The sequence below is a fragment of the Solanum stenotomum genome, chromosome 12 (assembly GCF_019186545.1).
Source record: "Solanum stenotomum isolate F172 chromosome 12, ASM1918654v1, whole genome shotgun sequence".
NCBI classification, from domain to species: Eukaryota; Viridiplantae; Streptophyta; class Magnoliopsida; order Solanales; family Solanaceae; genus Solanum; species Solanum stenotomum.
The window spans coordinates 28,963,944-28,989,548 of record NC_064293.1 but is presented as its reverse complement, the minus strand read 5'-3'; the positions used below and the strand labels follow the sequence as shown (position 1 = coordinate 28,989,548).

Here is a 25,605-nt window from a genome sequence, read left to right as displayed (position 1 = left end):
TGCTACGTTTCTTACATGATTTACCTATTCGTTTTTTTTTTTTCAGTACTTCACAAGCATTTTGGGGGCTCATCTATGAATTCCTATTTCACTGAGGAACAAAGAAATAAGCTTGAAATTAAAGTCTACGTACTTAATGGTTAATATTAACACGTCTTAAAGAAATTCTCATTCAAATACACAGCTGCCAGCATAAGTAATTGGAGTGGTGGTAAGTACTCTATTCTTATCAGGAGGTTTCAAGTTCAAGCTCAGAATTGATTCGCATTTTACTTCCAAGTTGGACTTTCCAAAGTGAATCAAGATTTAGTTAAACCACAAAGTAGGTAAGGTACTAGACACCGGATGGGAAACCCAGAAAGAAAAAAAGGGCAGCAGAATGTTCAAAATTTTTACAAAGAGATGAAATGAAGCCCAAAATTGAGACGTAATTCCATAAATGGTCGATGTCTCTAAGATGGTACTGCATTTTAACTTATGCCTACATATTTCATAGTAAATAATTTTACAGAAGCGCAATTACACTCGCTTTTAAGTTTGGAAATTTTACAGGATTTGGCTTTTGAATGGAACATCACGATCCCTGTATTTGCCGCAGCCTAGAAATTGTTAGATCTGCACCACCAAATCCATCCATTATTGCTTTAGCTCCGGGAAACTCAGCTCTGGCCGTTGAACTTTCACACACAAAAAAAATATATTATTATTCAGAAAAGATGTCCAGCAATGTTTAACTAATAAGTAAAGAAAATTATCAGAAAGTAAAACTAGCTAACACTAATTTAGTAGGATGGATGTGGTACTAGTCTTATTGTGGAATGAAGTGACTCATATTCTCACCCACATATAACATAGGATTTATATAGCCCATTCAACTAATTTAGGATAGAGTATAGCTAATTGATTGATATATGCCTATTGTTAAAGACAAAAAGTATTTATATTGCATTCAAGAATTTGGTATTTAAGCTTGGCTTTGAAAAACCAACCTGCTCCGGACCACAACGCAAGGCATGCCAATTCGCTCTGCTCCAGCAACACCAGATAGACTTCCGGAAACAAGCACACAATTGTGCACAGGTACATCGGCATATTCTGCCCCAGCCCTCAGAGCAGCCACAACATTCTGCAATCTATATTAGAAGAAAATAAAGTATTAGACCACATTTAGATAGTTGAGCAGCAGACCTACGGTGTGCCAAATTGCACTATGCACTCAATACATTTATGCATGAATTTCAGATAGCCCCAAATGCTTCTGAATATTTTGTCTTCAACTACAAATCAAAGCTCCAAAAGTGAGCAATATGATCCAGTATGTAGCATGGACTCTTACTGCTCCTTTGACATACAGCTGTCCAGCATGTACGATATTGGTATATGACTATTTCACAACATACTCTTCAGTATACACTGAACGTTCAAAGTCACTGTATGAATCCACAATAATATCTAGTATTTGCATCCAATTCCGTGAGCACCAATGACATTGATTCAGCAGTTTTTCCTAAGATTCAAAGATCTCTGTAACAAATAGAAAAATCACCTACTAGTTTGATCAATATGAATTCAAGTAACAAGGAATTCATTCAAACATGGCCATGCCAAATAAGTGTAATGACTGAAGGATTTTGCATGGATCCTTCAAAATACACGGAAAAAACTTGCATAAAATTGATCTTACTTCTACCAGATAAAAACCTTCAGCCAATATTTTATATACCTTTGTGCATGTAACATGGTCTGAAATAGCACAAATGAGATCAATAAGTAATCTGTTTGCTATGATCCACCAGAAATGGGAAGCAGTTTATTTTTGGACCAGAGTTCCTCTACTCCCCCCCCCCCTTTTTCTTTGACAAGTCTCATTGGACGACAATTAATTCACAGCAAATAATTTTTCTTTTTTCCTTGGGCATATCTCAAAGTACTACTAGATGCATGAAATCTCCAGCTTCAAAGCATGTGGGAAACAACATGTTATTGTGGACCATTTGACGAATACTGCAAGCATCAAGGCATTAGACACCAGAAGACTCCTCCGAAAACTCCTCAGCTAAATGGTTTGGCTGAGAGGATGAACATGACCTTAATGGAAAGAGTTAGATGTTCGCTTTCTGAAGCAAAATTGCCGAGCTCATTTTGGGGTGAGGCTTTATTGACCGCTGCACATGTTATTAATCTATCTCCTGCTGTTGCTTTGCAAAGTGATGTACCAAATAGTGTTTGGTATGGAAAGGATGTTCCCTATGACCATTTGAGAGTATTTGGTTGCAAAGCTTTTGTACATGTGCCGAAAGATGAGAGGTCAAAGTTAGATGCCAAGACAAGGCAGCGCATCTTTTTTGGATATGGTCTTGATGAATTTGGTTACAGGCTATATGATCCAATTGAGAAGAAACTTGTGAGAAGCCGTGATATTATTTTTATGGAGAATCAAACAATTAAAGATATTGACAAAGTGGAGAAGCTAGAATCTTCAAGTTTTGATGCTATAATTCATCTAGAAGAAGTTCCTCACACAAGTATGCATGATGTTGTTGGGTTTGATGATCACGGTGACGCCCATAATCATGTATCGAATCAACATGCTGATGTTGATAATAACAATGATATTGTTATTGATGATCCTCCTGCTCATGAAGTTGTGGACGAATCAAATATTCCACTCAAGAGGTCCACAAGGCAGCGGGTTCCTTCCTCTCGTTATTCACCCAATGAGTATGTATTACTCACTGATGGGGGAAAACCTGAATGTTATGAGGAGGCCATAGAAGATGAGCACAAGGATCAATGGATTGAAGCCATGCAAGATGAGATGAAGTCTCTGCATGAGAACCACACTTATGAGTTAGTAAAATTGCCCAAGGGCATGAGAGCTTTGAAGAATAAGTGGATGTTCAAAGTTAAAGTTGAAGAACACAACTTCAAGCCAAGGTACAAAGCTAGATTGGGTGTTAAGGGATTTGGTCAAAGGAAGAGTATTGACTTTGACAAAATATTTTCTCCTGTTGTGAAAATGTCCTCGATTCGTACAGTTTTGGGTTTGGCTGCTAGTCTTAATTTAGAGATTGAGCAGATGGATGTGAAGACGGCTTTCCTTCGCGGTGACCTAGAAGAAGAAATTTATATGGAACAACCTGAGGGCTTCAAAGTAGAAGGTAAAGAAAATTTTGTGTGCAAACTCAGAAAGAGTCTTTATGGCCTAAAGCAAGCTCCTAGACAGTGGTACAAGAAATTTGAATCTGTTATGGTGGAGCAAGGCTATAAGAAGACTTCTTCAGATCATTGTGTATTTGTACAAAAATTTTCAGACAATGATTTTATCATCTTCTTGTTGTATGTGGATGATATGTTAATTGTGGGCAAGAATACTTCCAAGATTGACGAGTTGAAGAAAGAGTTGCGTAAGTCTTTTGCTATGAAAGACTTGGGTCATGCCAAGCAAATTTTGGGCATGAGAATTACTCGTCTCAGAGATGAAAGGAGGATTTATTTGTCACAAAAGAAGTACATTGAACGTGTACTAGAGCGCTTCAATATGAAGAATGCTAAGCCTGTTAGTACACCTCTTGCTGGTCATATGAAGTTGAGCAAGAAGATGTGTCCTACAGTTAGGGAGGAAAAAGAGAGAATGGCCAAAGTTCCATATTCCTCTGTTGTCGGAAGTCTAATGTATGCAGTGGTATGCACTAGACCTGATATTGCTCACGCAGTTGGTGTTGTCAGCAGATTCCTCGACAATTCGAGAAAAGAGCATTGGGAAGCTGTGAAGTGGATACTCAGGTATCTTAGAGGAAGCTCAGATGAATGCTTGTGTTTTGGAGCAGCAGATCCAATCTTGAAGGGCTATACAGATGCTGATATGGCAGGTGACCTTGACAACAGAAAATCCACTATTGGATATTTGTTTACTTTTTCAGGGGGAGCTATATCATGGCAGTCAAAGTTACAGAAGTGTGTTGCACTATCTACAACTGAAGCTGAGTATATTGCGGCTACTGAAGCCGGCAAGGAGATGATATGGCTAAAGCGATTTCTTCAAGAACTTGAATTGCAACAGATGGAGTATGTTGTCTATTGTGACAGTCAGAGAGAAATAGACTTGAGCAAGAACTCCATGTACCATGCAAGAACAAAACACATCGACGTCAGATATCATTGGATTCGTGAGGAAGTGGAGAGTGAATCATTTCACGTCAAAAAGATCCATACAAGTGAAAATCCTGTAGATATGCTGACCAAGACGATACTGAAAGACAAGTTCGAGTTATGCAAAGAACTTGTGGGTATGTGCTCCCTCTAAAGAATATGAAGATACCTCCTTCCAGTGAATGGGACTGGAGGGGGAGATTTGTGGGGTCCAGTCCCACTATTCTATTTTTGACTTCAACAATTGTTGCATGCAATTGTCAATTGTTGGCAAATTGCAATAGCAGCAAATGTTGAAAAACACAGCAAATGTTGAAAAATTATAAACTTTCGGTGGCACAACTTTGACATATAGTGTATGGTGTTCAAATTTGCTGCTGCAAATTTCTTCTATAAAAGGAGCTTATTGGCTCATTTGACACACCAATTCATAGAGAAAGATAAATATAGATAGCTGTGAGGTTTCCATAGACTATACAAGAAAAATAGTCTGTGAAGAAAAATAGAGTGTGAGCGATATTTAAGTAAGGTGGAAATCAAAAGAGTGTTATTCCTTTTGAGTGTGTAGTAGTCACTTTGAGTATTGTATTCGTGGCTACACGATGTAAAATTCTTTACTATAGTGATATCAGTTGCTCCTCTTAGCCCGTGGTTTTTCCCTTATTTAGAAAGGTTTCCACGTAAAATTCTTGGTGTCATTATTTTCCCATTTTATTTCCATTATTTTGACCATATATATTTTTGTGTTTATCCGTGTTTTCCTAACAAACATCTCATTTTGCAAGGCTTCAATCCATTGATCCTTGTGCACATCTTCTATGGCCTCCTCATAACATTCAGGTTCTCCCCCATCAGTGAGTAATACATACTCATTGGGTGAATAACGAGAGGAAGGAACCCGTTGCCTTGTGGACCTCTTGAGTGGAATATTTGATTCGTCCACAACTTCATGAGCAGGAGGATCATCAATAACAATATCATTGTTATTATCAACATCAACATGTTGATTCGATACATGATTATGGGCGTCACCGTGATCATCAAACCCAACAACATCATGCATACTTGTGTGAGGAACTTCTTTTAGATGAATTATAGCATCAAAACTTGAAGATTCTAGCTTCTCCGCTTTGTCAATATCTTTAATTGTTTGATTCTCCATAAAAATATTATCACAGCTTCTCACAAGTTTCTTCTCAATTGGATCATATAGCCTGTAACCAAATTCATCAAGACCATATCCAACAAAGATGCACTGCCTTGTCTTGGCATCTAACTTTGACCTCTCATCTTTCGGCACATGTACAAAAGCTTTGCAACCAAATACTCTCAAATGGTCATAGGAAACATCCTTTCCATACCAAACACTATTTGGTACATCACTTTGCAAAGTAACAACAGGAGATAGATTAATAACATGTGCAGCGGTCAATAAAGCCTCACCCCAAAATGAGCTCGGCAATTTTGCTTCAGAAAGCAAACATCTAACTCTTTCCATTAAGGTCCTGTTCATCCTCTCAGCCAAACCATTTAGCTGATGAGTCTTCTGGTGTCTAATGCCTTGATGCTTGCAGTATTCATCAAATGGTCCACAATATTCACCACCATTATCAGTACAAATACATTTTAATTTCTTTCTAGTTTCTCTTTTAACTGAAGCCTGAAACTGCTTGAAGACACCTAACACTTGGTCTTTAGTCTTCAAGACATGGACCCAAAGTTTTCTCGAGCATTCGTCAATAAAAGTGACAAAGTAGAGTGCACCACCCAATGTCCTTGTCTTCATTGGACCACATAAATCAGAGTGCACCAATTCAAGCAACTCTGTCTTTCTTGAAGGAGGGTAAGACTTAAAGGAAACTCTATTTTGTTTACCAGCCAAGCAGTGCTCACACTTTTCTAATTTAGCACTTTTGAAATTTGACAATTATTTCTTCTTGGCAAGAACATTAAGTCCTTTCTCGCTGATGTGGCTAACCCTTTTGTGCCATAACGTTGAAGAGCTATCGCTTTCAACCACATTTACCATATCAACACAAGCAGAGGCCGTAGTCCAGTATAAACCACGACGTTTGTTACCACGAGCCACAACCAAGGAACCCTTAATGAGTGTCCATTTTCCATCACCGTTGGTACTAACATATCCTTCATCATCCAAAACACCAACAGAAATCAGGTGCAAACGAACATCAGGAGCATGTTTCACATTGTTCAAAACTAGTTTAGTTCCAACACTAGTTTTCAGACAAATTGTACCAATACCAACCACCTTAGAAATAGTCTCATTACCCATACTTAAGGTTCCAAAATCACCAGGAGTATAGGAAGAGAAAAAATTCTTCCTTGATGTCACGTGAGATGCGGCACCAGTGTCCACAACCCAGCTTGACTCATCACAAGCAATATTTATCATATCCGCATCAAGGACAGTAATAAGATCTTCGGTGGTGATGGTGGCTAGGCAATTTTCATTGCCATCTTCTTTAGTTTCCTCTCTGTTTTTGTTCTCCCTCTTCAACTTCCTGCAGAACTTTTTTGTTTGCCCTTTCATGCCACAATGATAGCACTCAATATCCTTAAGTCTGCCTCTGGATTTGCTCCTATTTTGAGAACCACGAGTTTTGTTTCTCCCCCTGGAGCCAGTTATCAGGACATCCGACGAAGAAGAACCTTGAGATTTTTTTCTCATCTCTTCGTTCAAGACACTACTCTTGGCAGAATCCATTGAGATCACACCATCCGGAGCAGAATTTGACAATGAAGTTCTAAATGTTTCCCAAGAGTCTGGTAGGGAACCAAGTAGAAGCAAGCCTTGAATTTCTTCATCAAATTTAATGCCCATAGCAGATAACTCGTTCATGATCCCCTGAAAATTATTCAGATGGTCTGTCATCGGAGAACCATCATGATACTTTAAACTCAACATCTGCTTTATTAAGAACATTTTATTGTTGCCAGTTTTCCGAGCATACAAACTTTCAAGATGCTCCCATAGGGTTCGAGCATGTGTCTCCCCAGAAATATGGTTCAACACATTATCATCAACCCATTGCCTAATGAATCCACAAACCTGTCTATGCAACAAATTTCACTCTTCATCTGTTTTATTATCAGGCTTTACAGTGGTAAAGACTGGTTGATAAAAATTCTTGACATAAAGCAGATCTTCCATTTTTCCCTTCCAAATGACATAATTAACACCATTTAAAGTAACCATTCTACTTGTGTTGGCTTCCATTGTTTATCCCCAAAAAATATAGATATTGCAAACCAAAGTAAATCTTTTCTGATGTGGAAGTTCAGACTGTGCTGCAACCACAGAGCATACTCAGATAAAACCTTGACTCTGATACCAGTTTGTTAGGAAAACACGGATAAACACAAAAATATATATGGTCAAAATAATGGAAATAAATTGGGAAAATAATGACACCGAGAATTTTACGTGAAAACCTTTCTAAATAAGGAAAAAACCACGGGCTAAGAGGAGCAACTGATATCACTATAGTAAGGAATTTTACACCGTGTAGCCACGAATACAATACTCAAAGTGACTACTACACACTCAAAAGGAATAACACTCTTTTGATTTCCACCTTACTAAAATATCGCTTACACTCTATTTTTCTTCACAGACTATTTTTCTTGTATAGTCTATGGAAACCTCACAGCTATCTATATTTATCTTTCTCTGTGAATTGGTGTGTCAAATGAGCTAATAAGCTCCTTTTATAGAAGAAATTTGCAGCAGCAAATTTCAACACCATACACTATATGTCAAAGTTGTGCCACCGAAAGTTTATAATTTCTCAACATTTGCTGCTATTGCAATTTGCCAACAATTGACAATTGCATGCAACAATTGTTGAAGTCAAAAATGGAATAGTGGGACTGGACCCCACACATGTTAGCACCGTCCATCAAGCATCTCAATTCTAGTTAATTGTTGATAAGATCCCCAACCATGTCGGGATTGAAGTGCAGTTGATTATTGATTTTGACAAGTTTAATCAAGCATCTTCATACAGGTAATATAATGTCATGGTGTAAAACTGAAAGTAAACCATTAAAACAACAAACAAAATAATTAAAAATACAACAACGAAGAGAATGATAGAACTAACCCTTCACTTGAAGTAGTATCAATGTCGACAGTCAACTTTAGTATGGAAGCAACCTCCTTAGCAATTCTTTGCTCCTCAGCGGAAACTGGGTCAAAATAATATAGAGGAGGTGTGCAGTTTCTTATGTTGAAATATGGTACAAAGAGAGGCAACCAGCTTATGCCATGATATTTTAGCAGATTGTGCAATGAAATTGAACCAGATTGTCCGAGGAAATTTACCTGCTTTTCTTGCTTCTTTAGCCAGTTGCTCACCTAGGTCAGATGCCACCCCTTCGCCTAATACAAGTTGGCCATAGGAACTTCGTTTTACCTCCTCAATTCCAATTATTTTTATCTTTGCCATTTTATCCTTTCCAAGCTTCTCAATGATAGATCTGTAGTGAATCAAAGAACTGGTTACTTTTCCAATGATTGGCAGAGAGTATGCAGACTCTTTCACATCAAGACAACCCAATTTCTTATGGGTGGAAACCAAAACGAGTTTTTTGACAGGGCAAGTGTAGAAGTATCATTAATGTTGGATAAAACGGGAATTACTGCACATGCCAACTAACAGTCCTTTCGATAACTATACTCTTAAGAGATTTTAATTATTTCCTGATATGAATCAACCTGCAGAATCATTTAGTTTATATGATGACGTTCTAGCAACAAAGACCATAAAAAAGCCGCTAAGCATATAATCTAGATCCAAGAAACGGATTGTCTTTTTAATAATAATGGTGTTTGGGCCATTTTACGCACTCCTTGACTATTCTACTGGCTGCCTACTACCCTCTCAGAATAGGTACAAGGTAGCTTTGTCCATCAAGGCATAGGCAGATGGAAAAATCACCTAGTGTGTTTGTCTCTCATCATTTTCACTCACTTCATTAACCACTATGACACACCCTTGGGTGCTTTAAAAAACGGCAATTTAACACTGGCAGATTCCCAAATTCAGCAGTTTCAAGTGTTTGGCATCAGCAATTTAGACTAACGTATTCAGTTTCATTCAACCCTACCTCACCCTAAAGCTATATAAAGAATGTTTGAGAAAAAAAACTTATAAATTCATATTTGAAATGCAAAGAGTTGAAATTAGCAGTGAACCTGACTTGTTTCTCCCCACTTTTACAGTAGGCTGTCAGCATCACTACTGGTACACCTTCTTCACATGCTTCATCAATAAATCTGCAAATTTCATAGTAGAATTTATTACGAGAAATATGACAAAACTAAGGAAGATCAACCAACTAAATTAATAAATACAAAGACCACGGAATCAAACCAACTGTACACCGGTAATCGAGATGCTAAAGAGTTAGCCTGACATGCTAAATATTCTAACCTGTAACCTCTTTCTTAGGAAAATTATCGTTGAAAAGTGAACGTTAAGGCATTTGAAATTGTTGGAACTAAATCTATGGATCAGCGATGTGATAAATTGCTCAACACGTCAAAACTTAGATGCTTAAACCAATGAACTTAGCAATGTTGCCGCTAAAATCCAAAACATCCACAAGGTGAGTGTTGTAGAGATGCGAATGCTAGATGGATATGTGGTCATACAAGACTAAATAAGATTAGAAATGATTGCAGAGACAGGCTGAATCGTGGGAGGTAAGCTGGGCTTGGAAGATGTTGTGGAAGACTAAAGCTCCTCCAAAGTTGGCTTGTTTTGGCTGAGTAGCAGCTAGAATGCCTGCCTCACTCAAGATATGCTTCAGAGAAGGGGATTCGCCCTATGTAGTAGGTGCTTCTTTTGTGAGAACAATCAGGAATCTGCAACTCATTTATTCCTCCATTGTAAACAAGCTGGAAAATTTTTGGGTCTCTTTTAAACATATGTTAAGTGCAATGAGCCATGCCTTACAGTATAAGAGCTCTAGTAGAAAGCTGGCAAAGTCAGAAGTCGGCAAAAGAAAGAAGAAAATCTGGAAAACCCTTCTTTGCATCATGAACACCATTTGGTTGGAAAAAAATAGCAGATGCTTTTGAGAATCATGATGTCTCAAGTTCAAATCCTAACGGAGACAAAAAAATTACTAGGTGATTCTTCTCATATGTCCTAGCCTTGGTGGACAGAGTTACCTAGTACTTGTTGTTGATGATAGGTAACATGTATCCCGTGGAATGAGCCGAGGTGCGTAAAGTTGGCCCAGACAGGCAAACACCATGGTCATCAAACAAAGAAATAGCAGATGCTTTAGAGGCAAAAGTTCTCATATTTCTGTTGTGAAGAATAGATGTCTGCAGAATTTACGTTTTTGGTGTAACAGCTATCCCATATGTCTTAGCTTGTACTTTTCTGTACCACTGTTATGAATGGGCCAAAACCAGTTATAGCAAAGCAGCCCTATACCACATTAATCTGCTCAATCAATTTCCTAACACAGTTGGCTTCAATTTCCAATGTTGATAGTTTTAACTTCTCTCTCTCTCCAACGGCTTTCTCTCCGGCGACGCCGGCGAAACTGACAGACACCAGCGCTGCTCCGACCAGGCGGCAGCTCCGACGGGATTGCTCCGCTCCCCTCTTTCTCTTTCTTCTTCTCCTTCTCTCTCTCTCTTCTTCTCCGTCTCCACCAGCAATCACCGGACAGCAGCAACAGCCGGCGACAACCCACGACGGCAACAGATCCGGTCGACAGAAACCAGCGAGAGCCAGCTCTGACTCCGGTGAGCTACCGGCCAAACAACAGTGCACCAGCAGTGCTACTGTTTGTCGCCGGAGACCAACCAGATCTGGCCGGAAAAGTCACCGACCAGGTTCTATCTATCCTGTCTCTCTTTCTTTCTTGATCTGAATCTATTTTCTCAGCCCTCTCTTGCAGATTTTGTGTACTGTCTTCTGTTTGGAAACCTTCTGATTACCTGTTTTATTCCTGATTGGCTTTGTAGTTCAGATTAGGGCTCCATCTTCTTTATTTTGGATCAGTGCTTCCTTGTTTTATATTATAGTCTGGATCAGTGTTGCATCCGTTAGTCTAGTTGTTGCTATCTTGTCATTTAGATTATACACTTGTTGCAGTATTATTGAGTATATTCCTGTGTAGATTTTACATTAGTTTCAGTTTCTTCTTCGTGGATTTGGTATCTGATGGTGGTAGTGAGTCATGTCTTCGGTTGAGGCCAAGGGCGAGGGAAAATAGTGGTAAGAGGGTTACGGGTTCCCATAATTTGAGGGTAGGATCATGGAACATAGGTTCGTTGACGGGGAAGTCCATAGAGCTAGTGAAAATCCTCAAGAAGAGAAAGATAAATATAGCTTGTGTCCAAGAGACTAGATGGGTAGGTTCCAAGGCTCAGGTTTTCAACAGGTTTAAGTTGTGGTACTCAGGAGGCTCAAGGGATAGAAATGGAGTGGGTATTTTAGTAGACGGGGATTTGAGGGAGCAAGTGGTGGAGGTTAGGAGGATCAATGATAGGTTGATGATGATTAAGCTAGTCATTGGAGGATGTACTTTGAGTGTTATTAGTGCTTATGCACCTCAAGTGGGCTTGGACGAGGAGGCCAAAAAGCTCTGTTATGAGGATTTGGATGAGGTAGTTAGAGGTATACCAAACAATGAGAGAATTGTCATTGGTGGAGATTTTAATGGTCATATTGGGGCAACTTCTAGTGGCTTTGATGATGTTCATGGAGGCTTTGGTTTTGGGGAGAGAAATGGAGGTGGAACTTCGCTTCTGGATTTCGCTAAAGCCTTTGAGTTGGTGATTGCTAACTCATGCTTCCCGAAAAAGGAGAACCACTTGGTTACCTTTCGTAGCTCGATAGCTAAGACTCAGATAGATTACTTACTCCTTAGGAAGGGTGATAGAGGTCGTTGTAAGGATTGCAAGGTTATCCCAAGTGAAAATCTTACTACCCAACACAAGCTTTTAGTGATGGACTTGGAAATTAAGAGGGATAGGAGGAAGAAGAGGGTTTTCGATCGACCGAGGATTAAATGGGGTGGCTTGACCCCTGCCCTTTCTCGGGAGATGGGCAAGAAGTTGACTGGGATGGGAGCTTGGAGTGGTAGTGAGGATGCGGACACCATGTGGAATAAAGCAGCTAGTTGCATTAGGGAAGTTGCTTCTAAGGTGTTGGGGGTTTCAAGGGGTAATTTTGGAGGCCATAAAGGAGATTGGTGGTGGAATGGGGAAGTCCAAGGCAAAGTGGAAGCAAAGAAGGCGGCTTACACAAAGTTGGTGGAGTGCGAAGACGAGGAAGAGAAGCGGACGCTTAAGAAGGTTTATAAGACGACAAAGACTGAAGCTAAGTTAGCAGTTACGAAGGCTAAGACGGCAGCTTTCGAACGCTTGTATGTCGAGCTGGGGGACAAAGGTGGGGATAAGAAATTGTATAGGCTTGCAAAAGCAAGAGAGAGGAAGGCTCGTGACTTGGACCAAGTGAAGTGTATCAAGGATGAGGAAGGCAAAGTATTGGTGGAAGAGACCTCCATCAAGCAAAGATGGCAAAGATACTTTCATAAACTTTTAAATGAAGAAGGGGACAGAGACATTGTGTTAGGTGAGTTGGCGCACTCTGAGAGACTTCGGAACTTTGGGTACTGTAGGTGTTTTAGGATCGAGGAGGTTATGAGTGCAATTAGTAGGATGAGCAGGGGTAGAGCGACCGGACCCGATGAGATTCCGGTGGAATTTTGGAAGAGCACGGACAAGGCAGGTATAGAGTGGTTAACTAGGCTGTTTAATGTTATTTTTAAGACAGCAAAGATGCCTGATGAATGGAGGTGGAGTACAATGGTTCCGTTGTATAAAAACAAGGGTGATATCCAAAACTGTAACAACTACAGGGGTATCAAACTGCTAAGCCATTCTATGAAGATTTGGGAAAGAGTGGTGGAGATGAGGGTGAGAAGAGGGGTGTCCATCTCTGAAAATCAGTTTGGATTCATGCCGGGACGATCGACTACCGAAGCCATTCATCTTATGCGAAGACTGGTAGAAAAATATAGAGAAAGGAAGAGAGACCTACACATGGTATTCATTGACCTCGAAAAGGCCTATGACAAAGTACCGAGGAAGGTCCTCTGGAGGTGCTTGGAGGCTAAAGGTGTCCCGATGATTTATATTAGGGCGATAAAGGACATGTATAGTGGAGCCAAGACTCGGGTTAGGACGGTTGGAGGAGACTCGGAACACTTTCCAGTTGAGATGGGGTTGCATCAGGGATCAGTCCTTAGCCCTTTTCTATTTGATGTGGTGATGGATGAGTTGACGCGGTCTATTCAGGAGAAGGTACCATGGTGTATGTTATTTGCGGATGACATAGTACTGATTGATGAGACGCGGGACAGAGTTAATGCGAGGCTGGAGGTGTGGAGACAAACGCTGGAGTCCAAAGGGTTCAGGTTGAGTAGGACCAAAACTGAATATTTGGGATGCAAATTCAGTGATGCGGTGGATGAGGCAGATGGGGAAGTGAGACTGGACACACAGATTATTCCCAAGAAAGAAAGTTTTAAGTATCTTGGGGCTGTAATCCAAAGAAGTGGTGACATAGACGGTGATGTCACACATCGCATTGGGGCGGCTTGGTTGAAATGGAGGCTTGCCTCTGGAGTCTTGTGTGATAAGAAAGTTCCACCGAAACTTAAAGGTAAGTTCTACAGAGTGGTAGTTAGACCGGCCTTGTTGTATGGAGCGGAGTGTTGGCCAGTCAGGAACTCACATGTTCAAAAACTGCATGTTGCGGAGATGAGGATGTTGAGATGGATGTGTGGGCACACTAGGAGCGATAAGATTAGGAATGAGGTTATCCGAGAGAAGGTGGGAGTGGCCTCTGTGGTGGACAAGCTGAGGGAAGCGAGACTGAGATGGTTTGGGCATGTGAAGAGACGGTGCACAGACGCCCCAGTGAGGAGGTGCGAGGGGCTGGTTGTAGAGGGTACGCGTAGGGGTAGAGGTAGGCCTAAGAAGTATTGGGGAGAGGTGATTAGACAGGACTTGGCTCAGCTTCACATTACCGAGGACATGACTCTAGATAGGAAGGAGTGGAGGTCGCGTATTAAGGTTGAAGGTTAGTAGGGCTAGCGTGTTGTCTTCCCGTGCGAGGGTTTCGGTGGGTAGCGTTTGTAGTAGTCCTAGCCTTGCTCTTGTAGTTCTTGTCTGTGATCCTATAGCCACTTGTCGTTTACTGCGTTCCACCTCTCACAGTATTCTTGATGTTATTGTTTCCTTTGTTGATTATGCACTTTTCTCTTATTGGATACTATGTAGTATATAATGTTTCCTCTTCTTTTACTTGGGTTGTCGTACTTGAGCTGAGGGTCCTCCAGAAACAGCCTCTCTACCTCCATGAGGTAGTGGTAAGGTCTGCGTACACTCTACCCTCCCCAGACCCCACCTAGTGGGATTTCACTGGGTAAGTTGTTGTTGTTGTTGTTGTAGCCCTATACCACATTAAGTGGTTATGTGTGGGATCCTGGTTGATAAATAGCACATTCCAGGAAAAGTAGTCTTATGTAAATTGTTGAGTGAAGAATCTAAATCCTCTCATCTCCACTCTTAGTCTGAGCTTCGTATCTCCTTTCTTCCGCTATCAATCCCTAGTCTTACTTTCAATAATCAATATTTTTGTATGTTCGTTTGGGGATTTTACCATTTGAGTTGCTGCATTTACTATCTGGAAGTGTAATTGAAGACTTATTAATATAGTTGAGAAGTTGGTTACTGTTACATTAGATTTGAGTTCATTACATTCTTGGTACCTTTTCAATCAATTTTAACCCATCTTATAAAAAAAAAGGACTGCATCTGCAAGAAGGTTCATGTAGCAAATATCGAGGATAAAATAAGAGGCCGTCTCTTGAGATGATATGGTCATGTCCGGTGTCGACCGGCAGATGCACAAGTCTGCAGATGTTAGAACATGGTGGGTGAAGGTGTTAAGGAAACGAGGTAGACCTAAAATCAGTTATAAGAAGGTTTTCTCGAAGGATCTACAATATCTTGGAATCCCTGCAGACTTGGCAAAATATAGGCACAGATCACAATGAAAGAAAATTATCTATATATCCGATACTTATTAGTTGAGAATATGTTTCCCCATGTTAGCACTTCTACTCTACATCCTATGCTTTTCTAGGAGTTGAATTTATATGCCACTAGAAAATATAAGGAACTGCAGGTAATTTTTATTTTTATTTTGCTTAATATTATCATGACATGAATTTAAGTGGAGTAACAAAGTCAGTGAGTATTCATATAGCTAGTCCCAACTTGTTTGGGATTGAGGTAGTTGTTGTTGTAAACCATTAGCTTTGCACACAAACTAAACACTCAAAAGTGTCAAGGATCCGAAGATTGTTACATGGCGAAAGTCGCAATATCTGAACTACAAGTGGGTCTCAAAACTGCTGGGTGTGGAAAAATATAGCTCAATGAAACCGACAAGGAACCATTACTTCTAGCTATAAAGCACAAAAGTTGTAGATTTCCTACTGTTGAGTTTGTCCCCGAATTTCTATAGGAAGGGGCAAGAGAGGTCATAACTCATGTGGTAAAGCAAACAGGAATTAATCCCAGAGGAACCTATTATTGGCTCAGCTATTTCACGAACCTATTGCATATTTAACTCCACTCTGATACAGCAATCACCAAACAATGAGGACTATGACTTGGATCTCAGGATGAGTCTGACACCAACTCAAATTAGAAAACATTGAATAACCCTAGGCTTTTGAATGCGTTCCCTCTAAAATTTGCTAAAAATAATAGGAGAAAAACCTGAATAGCCTCAATTTTTAATAAGAATACACCTAAAACCTGACAGCAGCATATAATGCTAAAAAGTAAAATCAACACGTAAATCTTTAAGCAAATAAAGGAAACATGATTCAGAGCTTCGACCCTGTGAAAGGAGATCTTTCTCCTCTTCTTACACTTAGCACAGCATTACCCAAATAAAAGAATGGAATAACCATAAGAGACCTCACTCTGATGCAAGGTTAAGGAGAAATCTTCCGCATGGCTCAAAAATCACTGAAGTTCGGACAAGGATATTACTTCATCATGAAATAAATGATCATTTGTGGAGAAAACTAAATGTATGTAACACATGAACAAATGACTTGAAGCAAGAAAAACTACTTACTCTTCAACACCAGGTCTTAAAGGTAAGGTTTTTGACATGACAAGTTCATCCAATGCAATTCTCTACAAGCAATGAACCCATTATTCAGATTAGTACTTCAACAGAGATCATGTAAGCAATATTATCTGTAGTTAGAAAAAGAGTATGAAACCATTCCAAAACAAGTCCAAATAAAGTACTCTCTTCGTCCCAAAAAGTTATCTTGATTCAGAATACAAGAGTCTAACTTATGTTCGGTGTGAATTTGGACATAAAATCATCAATGTTTTTGAAACAAAATTGACATATTTAGAAGGCCAAACACATATACAGCACCTCTAACTTGTCCACATTTTTCATTTTGGCACTTTATCTTTGCCTTGTTCCATTTTAACCCTTGAACTCCATTTTTTATGTTCCATTTTAACACGAAATACTATTTTTATGATTTATTTATTTTTATATATATTCTTCAATTGCAACTTCTTATTTTAAATCGACATGTGTCATTTAATTTTAGTTAAAAAATTAAAAATTAACAAAAATAATTCTTTTTAAAAAATAATAATTTCTTTTTAAGAGTGTTATGTATTTTTGTGTGAAAAATAACCGCCGAAATTGTGTTGGTTTTCTTTCTTTAAAATCACCGACAACCTAACAAAGTCAGTCGAGTTTTAACATTGTTTAGTAGTGTTATTAACAATGAACAAGAGTCTTTTTTTAGTAGTGTTATTAACAAAGTCAGTCGAGTCTTTTTGAAGATGAGTTTTTTTATTCGTATTGATTTATATTAAAAATTAAAAGTGAGTATTTGCGTTAAATTTAGATAGCCTAGATGATAAGAAAAAATAAATAAGTAGTGTTATTTAATTTAATTGAATGTTTAAGAAAGAAAATCAAAGAACTTTCGTCAATTTATTTTCATGCAAAAATACAGAGAAATATCAAAAAATAATATTATTGTTTTTTTTATGTTCGTTCGCGAATGTTTAATTTTTTTAATTAACAGGCACACGTCTATTTTTTTAAAACAAGAAATTGCAATTGAAGAACATAAATAAAAACAAATCATAAAAATTAGTACAAGTGTTTAAATGGTACTGAAAAAATGGAGTTTAAGAGTTAAAATGGAACAAGGCTAAGTTGGAGTGCCAAAATGAAAAATGAGGGCAAGTTTGAGGGGCTGTATATGTGTTTGGCCTATTTAGAAACTAAATAAAAAAACTATTAAATCAGATAATATTTTGCGACTGTCCAGATAGTAACTAAGACAATCTTTTGCGACTGTCCAGATAGTTTTTATCAATGCTAAGGTTCAGAGAACAGTTAATACAACATACAGGGAAACAGAGGAGGGTCTATCATATTCCGATACTGTCAGAAGTAATAAATGGACTACAAGAGACTTTAATGATGCCAAGATACAACAAAAAGGCAACTTGCTGGTTATTACAGATGCCATACCAAAAACCCAATATGACATACTAGCAAAGAGTGTGGTGGGAACTCTGCCGGAAGAGATCCCAGATATCACATTGTCGGAGATTCGTAGATGGGTTGGGAGTACCTGGAGACATCATCATGGCATCAATATATATGACTTGGGGAATAATGATTTTTATTTGAATTCCCCAATAAGACTGTTGCAGAACACATCGTAAGAGGACAATGGTTCTGGAAAATGCACAAGTTCAATCTTCAATGGTGGTCGCCGACTTCGAACTCCATCCATGAAAGCCGGATCAGATTTGGATCAAGGTAGTGGGTTTACCCCTCCAACTTTGGTCCCAGAAAGTCTTCCGAGAGATCGGGAATTTCTGTGGAGGTTGGATTCGTACTGAAGAAGAGACAGAGCTTCGTAATCACTTGAAATGGATGAGGTTAAAGGTGAGAAGTGATGGTGATTCTGTCCCTAATTCAGTACAGCTGGTTCATGAGGGTTTGACTTTCAAAGTTCAGATTTGGGTGGAGACGCCTGCGAGGGTGGTTTCCGATGAGAGAACTCCGGCTGTCCCAAACAATCAGAGGTCCAAAGATTTGATTGGGTATAGAGGGGATGAGAGCCTTTTAGGCTTTACAGAGGTTTCTGGACACGTGGGTTCCTCGTACGATCCAGCAATTTTGAAACAACTTGCTGTACCAGCATGTGAACCTTTGCAACTTTCAACAACTCCTAAGAAATCCAAACATGTAAGAAAGGGGGGAAAAATGGGCCCGGATCTGCTGGCACAATTCATTTCAAGTGGGCCTCTCATTGAAAACCCCTTCACTCAGTTAAATGATCCAATCACTGCGGAACTTGAAGCCATTTCTATTTCTCCATCAGCTTCAAGGTGCATAAAAATAAAAGGGACAGAACTGGAAGAAAATGTGATGGAGAAGCAAGCTGATACAGAAGATAATGTTGATAGAGAAACAGTGGAAGTGTCAGACAAGTGCCCAGACCTCCCTGATTCTCATTTACCTTAGGAAAACTATTGCTTTCAAGAACTTAACTCACAGAGAGGTGAAGAGAACAACTCTTTGACAACAATTGAAGATGTAGTTCCTTTAAACCAACGTAGTCCAGAGGAAGAAGATGATTCAGATTTTGCCGATTTGGATCCATCAGAACATCATAAAATTAGCCCAGGATTTCGGAGTAAACATTAAGGGATGCAAAGAGGAAGCTACGAGGCTGTTCATGAAGATCGATAGTATGAGACAAAATAACACTGACAGGGGGGGAAGAACTTGAATTCAACTTCAGTAGTTAAAGGCTCAAAAGAACTTAAGAGTCTTGAATGTGGGAGCAACTTCAGAAGTAATGGTACCAGAAGCAGGGGGGGTTACACATTAGCTAGTGATAAATGACGGTCAAGATAATTTCATGGAATGTGAGGGACCTGAATCAGGCAAATAAGAGGTGTGTAATCAAGAATCTAATCCAAGGGTGGAAGGCTGATGTTTATTGCTTCCAAGAGACCAAGATCCAAGGGGATGTGAGAAACATTATTAAAGATTTATGGGCAAACAGAGGAGTTGAATTTTGTCAACTTCTAGTGGTACTAGAGGGGGCATCCTAATTCTTTGGGACGGGAAAGTTTGGACGGGGGAGGTTAGCAGTGTGGGAGCATACTCTATATCCTGCAAGTCCACAGGTAAAAGTCTTGCCTTCACCTGCGTACTTACTGGCATCTATGCTCCAAATAGTAGAGAAGAAAGAAAAGAAGTTTGGTGGGAAGTTGGGTCAGCTAGAGGTCTGTTCAATGGCTCTTGGGCAGTTTGTGGGGATTTCAACACAGTTAGATTCCCCTCTGAGAAGAAAAATTGTTCAAGAATCACAAAATCGATGACTGACCTCTCTGATTTCATTGAAGATATGAGCTTGTTGGACCTTCAATTAGCAGGAGGAAGGTACACATGGAGGAAAGGGGACAAACATGACATTGCTGCTAGGCTAGATAGGTTTCTAGTGTCTGATGAGTGGAATGGAGGCTTCAAAAATATCAAGCAATCAATCCTGCAAAAGGTCACTTCTGATCACTCTCCAATTCTATTACAATGTGGGAATTGGGAGCCTGTGAGGTCCCATTTTAAATTTGAAAATTGGTGGCTGCTGAGTGAGGGTTTCTTGGATAGAGTCAAGGAATGGTGGAGGTCTTTTGACTGTGAAGGAAGGCCATATTTCATCTTAGCCTTTAAGCTGAAGGCACTTAAAGTTAAGTTGAGAGAGTGGAGCAAATCAGCACAAGGAAATTTGGCTTTACAGAAACAGAACATAGTCAATCAACTTGCTGAATTTGAGAAAGTCCAGGATCAAAGAGCTCTGGGGAAGAGGAGATCCACTTAAAAGCTGAACTTCTGCTAGAGTTTGAAAATATAGCTAAATATGAGGAGATTGCATGGAGACAGAGATCAAGGGTCAATTGGCTGAAACAGGGCGACAACAACACCAATTTCTTCCACAGAACTGCCAACTCACACAGAAGATACAATAATATTGATGAGTTAAATGTGGGGGGTGAAGTAGTCAGGAATCCAGAAGACATAAAGAAGGAAATTATAGCTTTCTATCAGAACTTATATTCTGAGACAGAAACTTGGAGACCTTCAGGTGGGTGCAGGATGAATCACAAAATTAATGCTGAAGATAACTTCATGCTTCAGAAGGAATTTGAGGATCAAGAGATATGGGATAGTGTCAAACTTTGTGCTAGTGACAAAGCTCCTGGTCCTGATGGTTTTACCATGGCCTTCTATACCCATTGTTGGGAGGTTATTGGAAAAGATGTGATTGCTACAATCAAGAACTTTCATGAGAGGTGCGTCTTTGAGAAAAGCTTCAACTCTACTTATGTGGCTTTAATTCCAAAAAAAATGGGTGCTAAGGAGCTCACTGACTTCAGACCCATTAGCCTAATTGGTAGCGTGTACAAGATCATCTCCAAAATACTCACCGAGAGAATCAAAATGGTTATGCACAAACTGGTGGACCCCCAACAGTTGGCCTTTATAAAAGGGAGACAAATAATGGATGCCATTCTTATGGCAAATGAGTGTGTTGATGCTAGAACTAGAAGCAGGGACCCAGGCATCCTATGTAAGCTGGACATTCAAAAAGCTTATGACCACCTCAATTGGAAGTACCTGTTGGAGACTCTTTCTAAAAGGGGTTTTGGAGGTAGATGGTTAAGATGGATGAAGTTTTGCATCAGCACTGTGAAATTCTCAGTTTTAATAAATGGCACTCCTACAGGTTTTTTCTCTTCACAGAGAGGTTTAAGACAAGGAGATCCATTATCTCCCTTTCTTTTTATTATCGCTATGGAGGGGATAAATGATATGTTGAAAATCGCTCAAGAAAAGTCGTGGCTGAGAGGTTTTAGGGTATCCAGTAGAGTGGGGGCTGATCTGGAGATTGCTCACTTACAATATGCAGATGATACTCTTGTCTTCTGTGATGCTAACAAGAACCAACTCAAGATTTTAAGGGTAATCTTCATTCTTTTTGAAGCTATCTCTGGTCTTCACATCAATTGGAACAAAAGTTTCTTGTATCCAGTAAATGAAGTCCATGATTTACCCTCTCTGGCTAGGATTTTGGGCGGAAGGATAGGAGATCTACCAACTACATACTTGGGGATGCCCTTGGGAGCCAAAAGCAAATCTATAGGCATTTGGAATGGGGTGATTGAAAAATGTGAAAAAAGGTTGGTGAATTGGAAGAGCCAATACCTTTCTTTAGGAGGAAGATTAACACTCATCAATAGTGTTTTGGACTCTATGCCTACATATATGATGTCACTTTTCCCTATTCCTGATGGTGTTATTGACAAACTTGATGCTTTGAGGTGGAATTTCCTGTGGGAAGGAAATAGTGAAACTAAGAAATTCCACTTGGTAAAGTGGGATACTCTGATTGAGAGTAAACAGGCAGCGGGGATGGGGATACGGAATTTAAAAATTCAAAACCAGTGCCTTATGATGAAGTGGCTATGGAGATTTGCTTCCAGTGAGCAAGCCCTGTGGAAAGATGCAATACAGACCAAATATGAAATGGAGGATCCTTGGATAACCAAAACGGTCACTAGCACTTACGGATCAAGCCATTGGAGAGCCATCAGAAACCATTGGCCAAAGCTCAGAGAAAACTGCAGTATTAAATTGGGGAATGGTAGGAAAACCTCTTTTTGGGAAGATAGATGGATAGAACAAGGATCTTTAAAAACCTTGTTCCCGGATATTTTCACCCTAAACCAACAGCAACGGGCCACTGTAGCAGATATGGTCAAACCAAGGGTGGAATCTGAGCTTTAGAAGACCTCTAAATGACTGGGAGATCCAAAGGTTGGTGGAGTTTTAACAAGGTCTTGGGGCAGTTCAAAGGAACTATTGATGCACAAGATAGTTTGGGATGGCAGGATCACAGTCGGGACAATTTCAGTGTTAGAAGAGCGTACAAAAAACTTAATCCTTGTAACAGTCAGAGGAATGGGTGGCCATGGAAGTTGATATGGAAAACTAAAATCCCCTACAAAGTGTCTTGTTTTACTTGGCTCCTTGCTAAGCAGGCAGTTTTGACCCAGGAAAATCTTATGAAAAGAAATATTCAACCGAGTCCTAGGTGCCTTCTATGTGGTGAAGAAGAAGTAGAGACTGTCAACCATATCTTCCTTCACTGTAGAATAATCAACATTTTGTGAAATGTCTTTATCAATCAAAAGGGCATGAAATGGGTTATGCCTAGGAAAGTTACGCAGACTCTGAAGTTATGGAGCAGTTATGCAAGCATTACCGGGCATAAAGGAAGATGGAAAATCATTCCGGCTTGCATCTGGTGGTCAGTATGGAAAGAAAGAAATCTCAGATGCTTCCAAAACAAGAGCAATTCCATCCAGAAGATTAAGATGAACTGCTTAGGTTTGTTTCTTTTTTGGTGTAAACAGGAGTACATGGTAGATCTAGAATCAGTTAAAGATGTTTTAGGTTCCTTGTAAATTTTGCTATAGGATTAAAGATCTTCGTGGTACTCTCCACAATTGTAATTAGGAACCTGTAATTTGTTGTGGCAGGTTCTGCTTTTTGTTTTGGAATAGAATACAAGTTGTTACCTTCTCAAAAAAAAAAAAAAAATTTAGGAAGTACATGAAAAAATTATGGTCAAAGAAAATATTTTGCGACTGTCCAGATAGTAACTAAGACAATCTTTTTGGGACAGAGGGAGTATAAAAGTGGAACAGGAAAACAACAATTATCACACTGGATATAACAGTGAGTACAAGTACGAGAAAACACAATAGCAAATTGATTTTAGTAGGAGCTCAAATATTAAACCAGTGCAAATGAAAACAAAAGAAAGGCGCAGGAAACAAGAACTATGAGATTGAATATAACAGCTCAAACATGTACTTGAAGACAGAATTGCAATTTGATTTTAGTCAATGGAGCAGAGCTAAGCATGTCAACAGCTCTATGAGATTACCTTATCAGGAATATTATTTTGAGTTCTTACATCAATTTGAAGCACTATGATAGCCATTAACCACTAGAGACGTGAGGGCAGGACAATATTCCACAGATAGCCTATTGGCAGCTATAGAAGGTTTTACTACTGATATCTAAAATATACCAAACAAAGTGCAAGAAATTTTATCATCATATGTTCAACCTATTAAGTTTTACTTCTGAAACATACCTTCTCTCGCAGAACAGTTTTCATAAATGTCTCCTTCTCACTCGTGGGCAGTGATGTGGGCCAACCAATCTGAATAAAGAACAAGCTTATTCAAATTGGAAGAGTACTTGAATTTTTTTTAGAATGAATACAAGACACATATTAATGGACTTATCCATGTGAGCTTACTCTATTAAAAAACAAGACCAACATCCTTTCTTCATCACCCATGCTCTTCCTGGAGAAAGCAAGAATTATATGTTCATGTAATTAGTCAGAAAGACTACTTAAGATGCTGTAGACTAGAGGTCAAAAATGAAACCAGGAAGGTTATGAAATCAGGAAAAGATAGAATGTATTAAAGAGAAATAAAATCAACTATGTAATACACTCTGATTCAGATAATATATGCATGCCTCAACTAAATCACAAAACCTCATGAACATCGTACTTTACAAGATCCTGATAAACTGGTTGGCTCCAATTTGCACAGTCCAATCCAAGCTTCCGGAAAGCTGACATTAGTAGAAGAAAAAAAACATTTAGATTATCCCAGGTAGGCTTGTTTTCTTTTGTTTGTTTTTGTTATGCATTAGCTTGTGCACCATATTGGTGCATTCAGTCGTTAAGAATGACTTTCGTGATCATCACGAAAAAAAGGTCATTTCATAAAGAAAAAAAATCCCATAAAGCATAGAATTTACTTGATTAAAGTAAAAAAGGAATCCTCACCTGCATTGAAGGCTTGGCGGTTGCCCAATCGGTCCACATCCATTAATACCCTAAACATATAAAAGTTGTCAAGAAAACCAAAAAAAAAAGTAACTACCAGTGGAAAATGTAAAGCAGATAATGTTGCTGAAATTATAACACAAAGATAATAAGCGCATAAAAACCTTAAACATAAAATTAGATACATATATTAACCCTCCAGGTTAACATAATCTCAATATAAAATTTGTTTGATTCTTTTTATTTCCCCTTGGAGAAGGAGGAGAGTGAAAGGCTATGGGTTCAAGCATATGTTCAATTTCAGCTAATTTATCTAATTCAAATACTCAATTATGCTGGAAAAACTCAACTACCTAGTTCACCTTTTCCATACACTTACTCAACCCCAAAACTTCTCTTTCTCGTATTTGACTCTTCCAAATGTAATGTTTTCACGATTGAATTTCACAAACAAAATGACATTAATTACGAGAAAATGTGTTCAATTTGATATTTGAGTAGTTAATACAAACAGGGCATTACATAGCACGAATATGACTACAATGCAGTCGGTAAAAAAGTGGAAAAAACCAAATAGAACAATAAAAGCTCATGATTATCAGTGTGCGCACACAAAAGGACGAAAAGTTATTGTACCCTTCAACTTCGAGAAGAAGAGCGAGTTGCTGAGACGGAGTTTCCTGGGTACTGTTGGAGAATGAACTTGACGAATTGACAAATAATCCATGAGTGTACAACTTGCCACTACTAGAACTGAAGTTTCTGGGGAAGAAAGAGGGGAATCGAAGGTGTTTTTTTCGGAAGTTGTACAGTTTGGAAGAATTGTTGGTGCAGAAACGCAAAGTGTTGAGAACGGGACATGAAGCTCTTTCTATAGCCATTGTTGTTTTCTAATAAAATTAACTCAATAGTTCAAGTAGATTTTTTTCCTCCTTTTTCTTTTCGGAAATTAGCATTTTTAGTCCCTCAAATAGCAATAAACTATATTTTTAATCCTTTATAATTTCGAGATTCCTTAGCTAATTTTGAAATTGTTGTATCTCACTGTAAAAGTAAGATAAAATAATCTCATGAGATTTTTTTTTTAGTCTCATCTCGTATACCAAATGACCCCTTAAAAATTTAGTTATGCATATTTAACCTTCAATGAATTGATATGTGTAATCTCTCACATTAAATTTTTACTCTATCAATTTTAATTTATGTGTCTAGCTTTCCTTTTTAATCTGTTTAAAAAAGAATGTTAATTTTTATTTTAATTAACTTTTAAATTTAATACCTTACATGATATATTTAAAACTATAAGGTTTGGAGTCATTTTAGTATATTATACCCCTCTTTAGTGTAAGACTATAAATATAAAAGTCTTTTTTA

At 38.8% G+C, this 25,605-nt stretch overlaps 1 protein-coding gene across 1 annotated transcript; it reads right to left on the bottom strand.

The window, feature by feature from the left end:
* Positions 1-408: 408 nt before the first annotated feature.
* LOC125848596 (CBBY-like protein) lies at positions 409-25,134 on the bottom strand. Its single transcript, XM_049528482.1, has 11 exons — positions 24,868-25,134; positions 24,232-24,281; positions 23,951-24,014; positions 23,689-23,737; positions 23,521-23,589; positions 16,365-16,426; positions 9,371-9,451; positions 8,498-8,652; positions 8,277-8,361; positions 990-1,133; positions 409-677 (listed from the first exon to the last, which is right to left on the bottom strand). Exons 1-11 carry the CDS (start codon positions 25,110-25,112, stop codon positions 575-577), a joined length of 1,107 nt encoding a protein of 368 aa, XP_049384439.1. The 5' UTR covers positions 25,113-25,134; the 3' UTR covers positions 409-574.
* Between the last annotated feature and the right edge of the window lie 471 nt (positions 25,135-25,605).

What these genes read in the sequence shown, in the direction of transcription:
- LOC125848596 (XM_049528482.1), bottom strand. Translation starts at nt 25,112, where the DNA reads ATGGCTATAGAAAGAGCTTCATGTCCCGTTCTCAACACTTTGCGTTTC. An exon ending in AAACTGTTCTGCGAGAGAAG is followed by an intron (nt 16,427 to 23,520) that starts GTATGTTTCAGA and finishes CATTGCTTGTAG; the next exon opens with AGAATTGCATTGGATGAACT. An exon ending in AGTGGGGAGAAACAAGTCAG is followed by an intron (nt 8,653 to 9,370) that starts GTTCACTGCTAA and finishes GATTCACTACAG; the next exon opens with ATCTATCATTGAGAAGCTTG.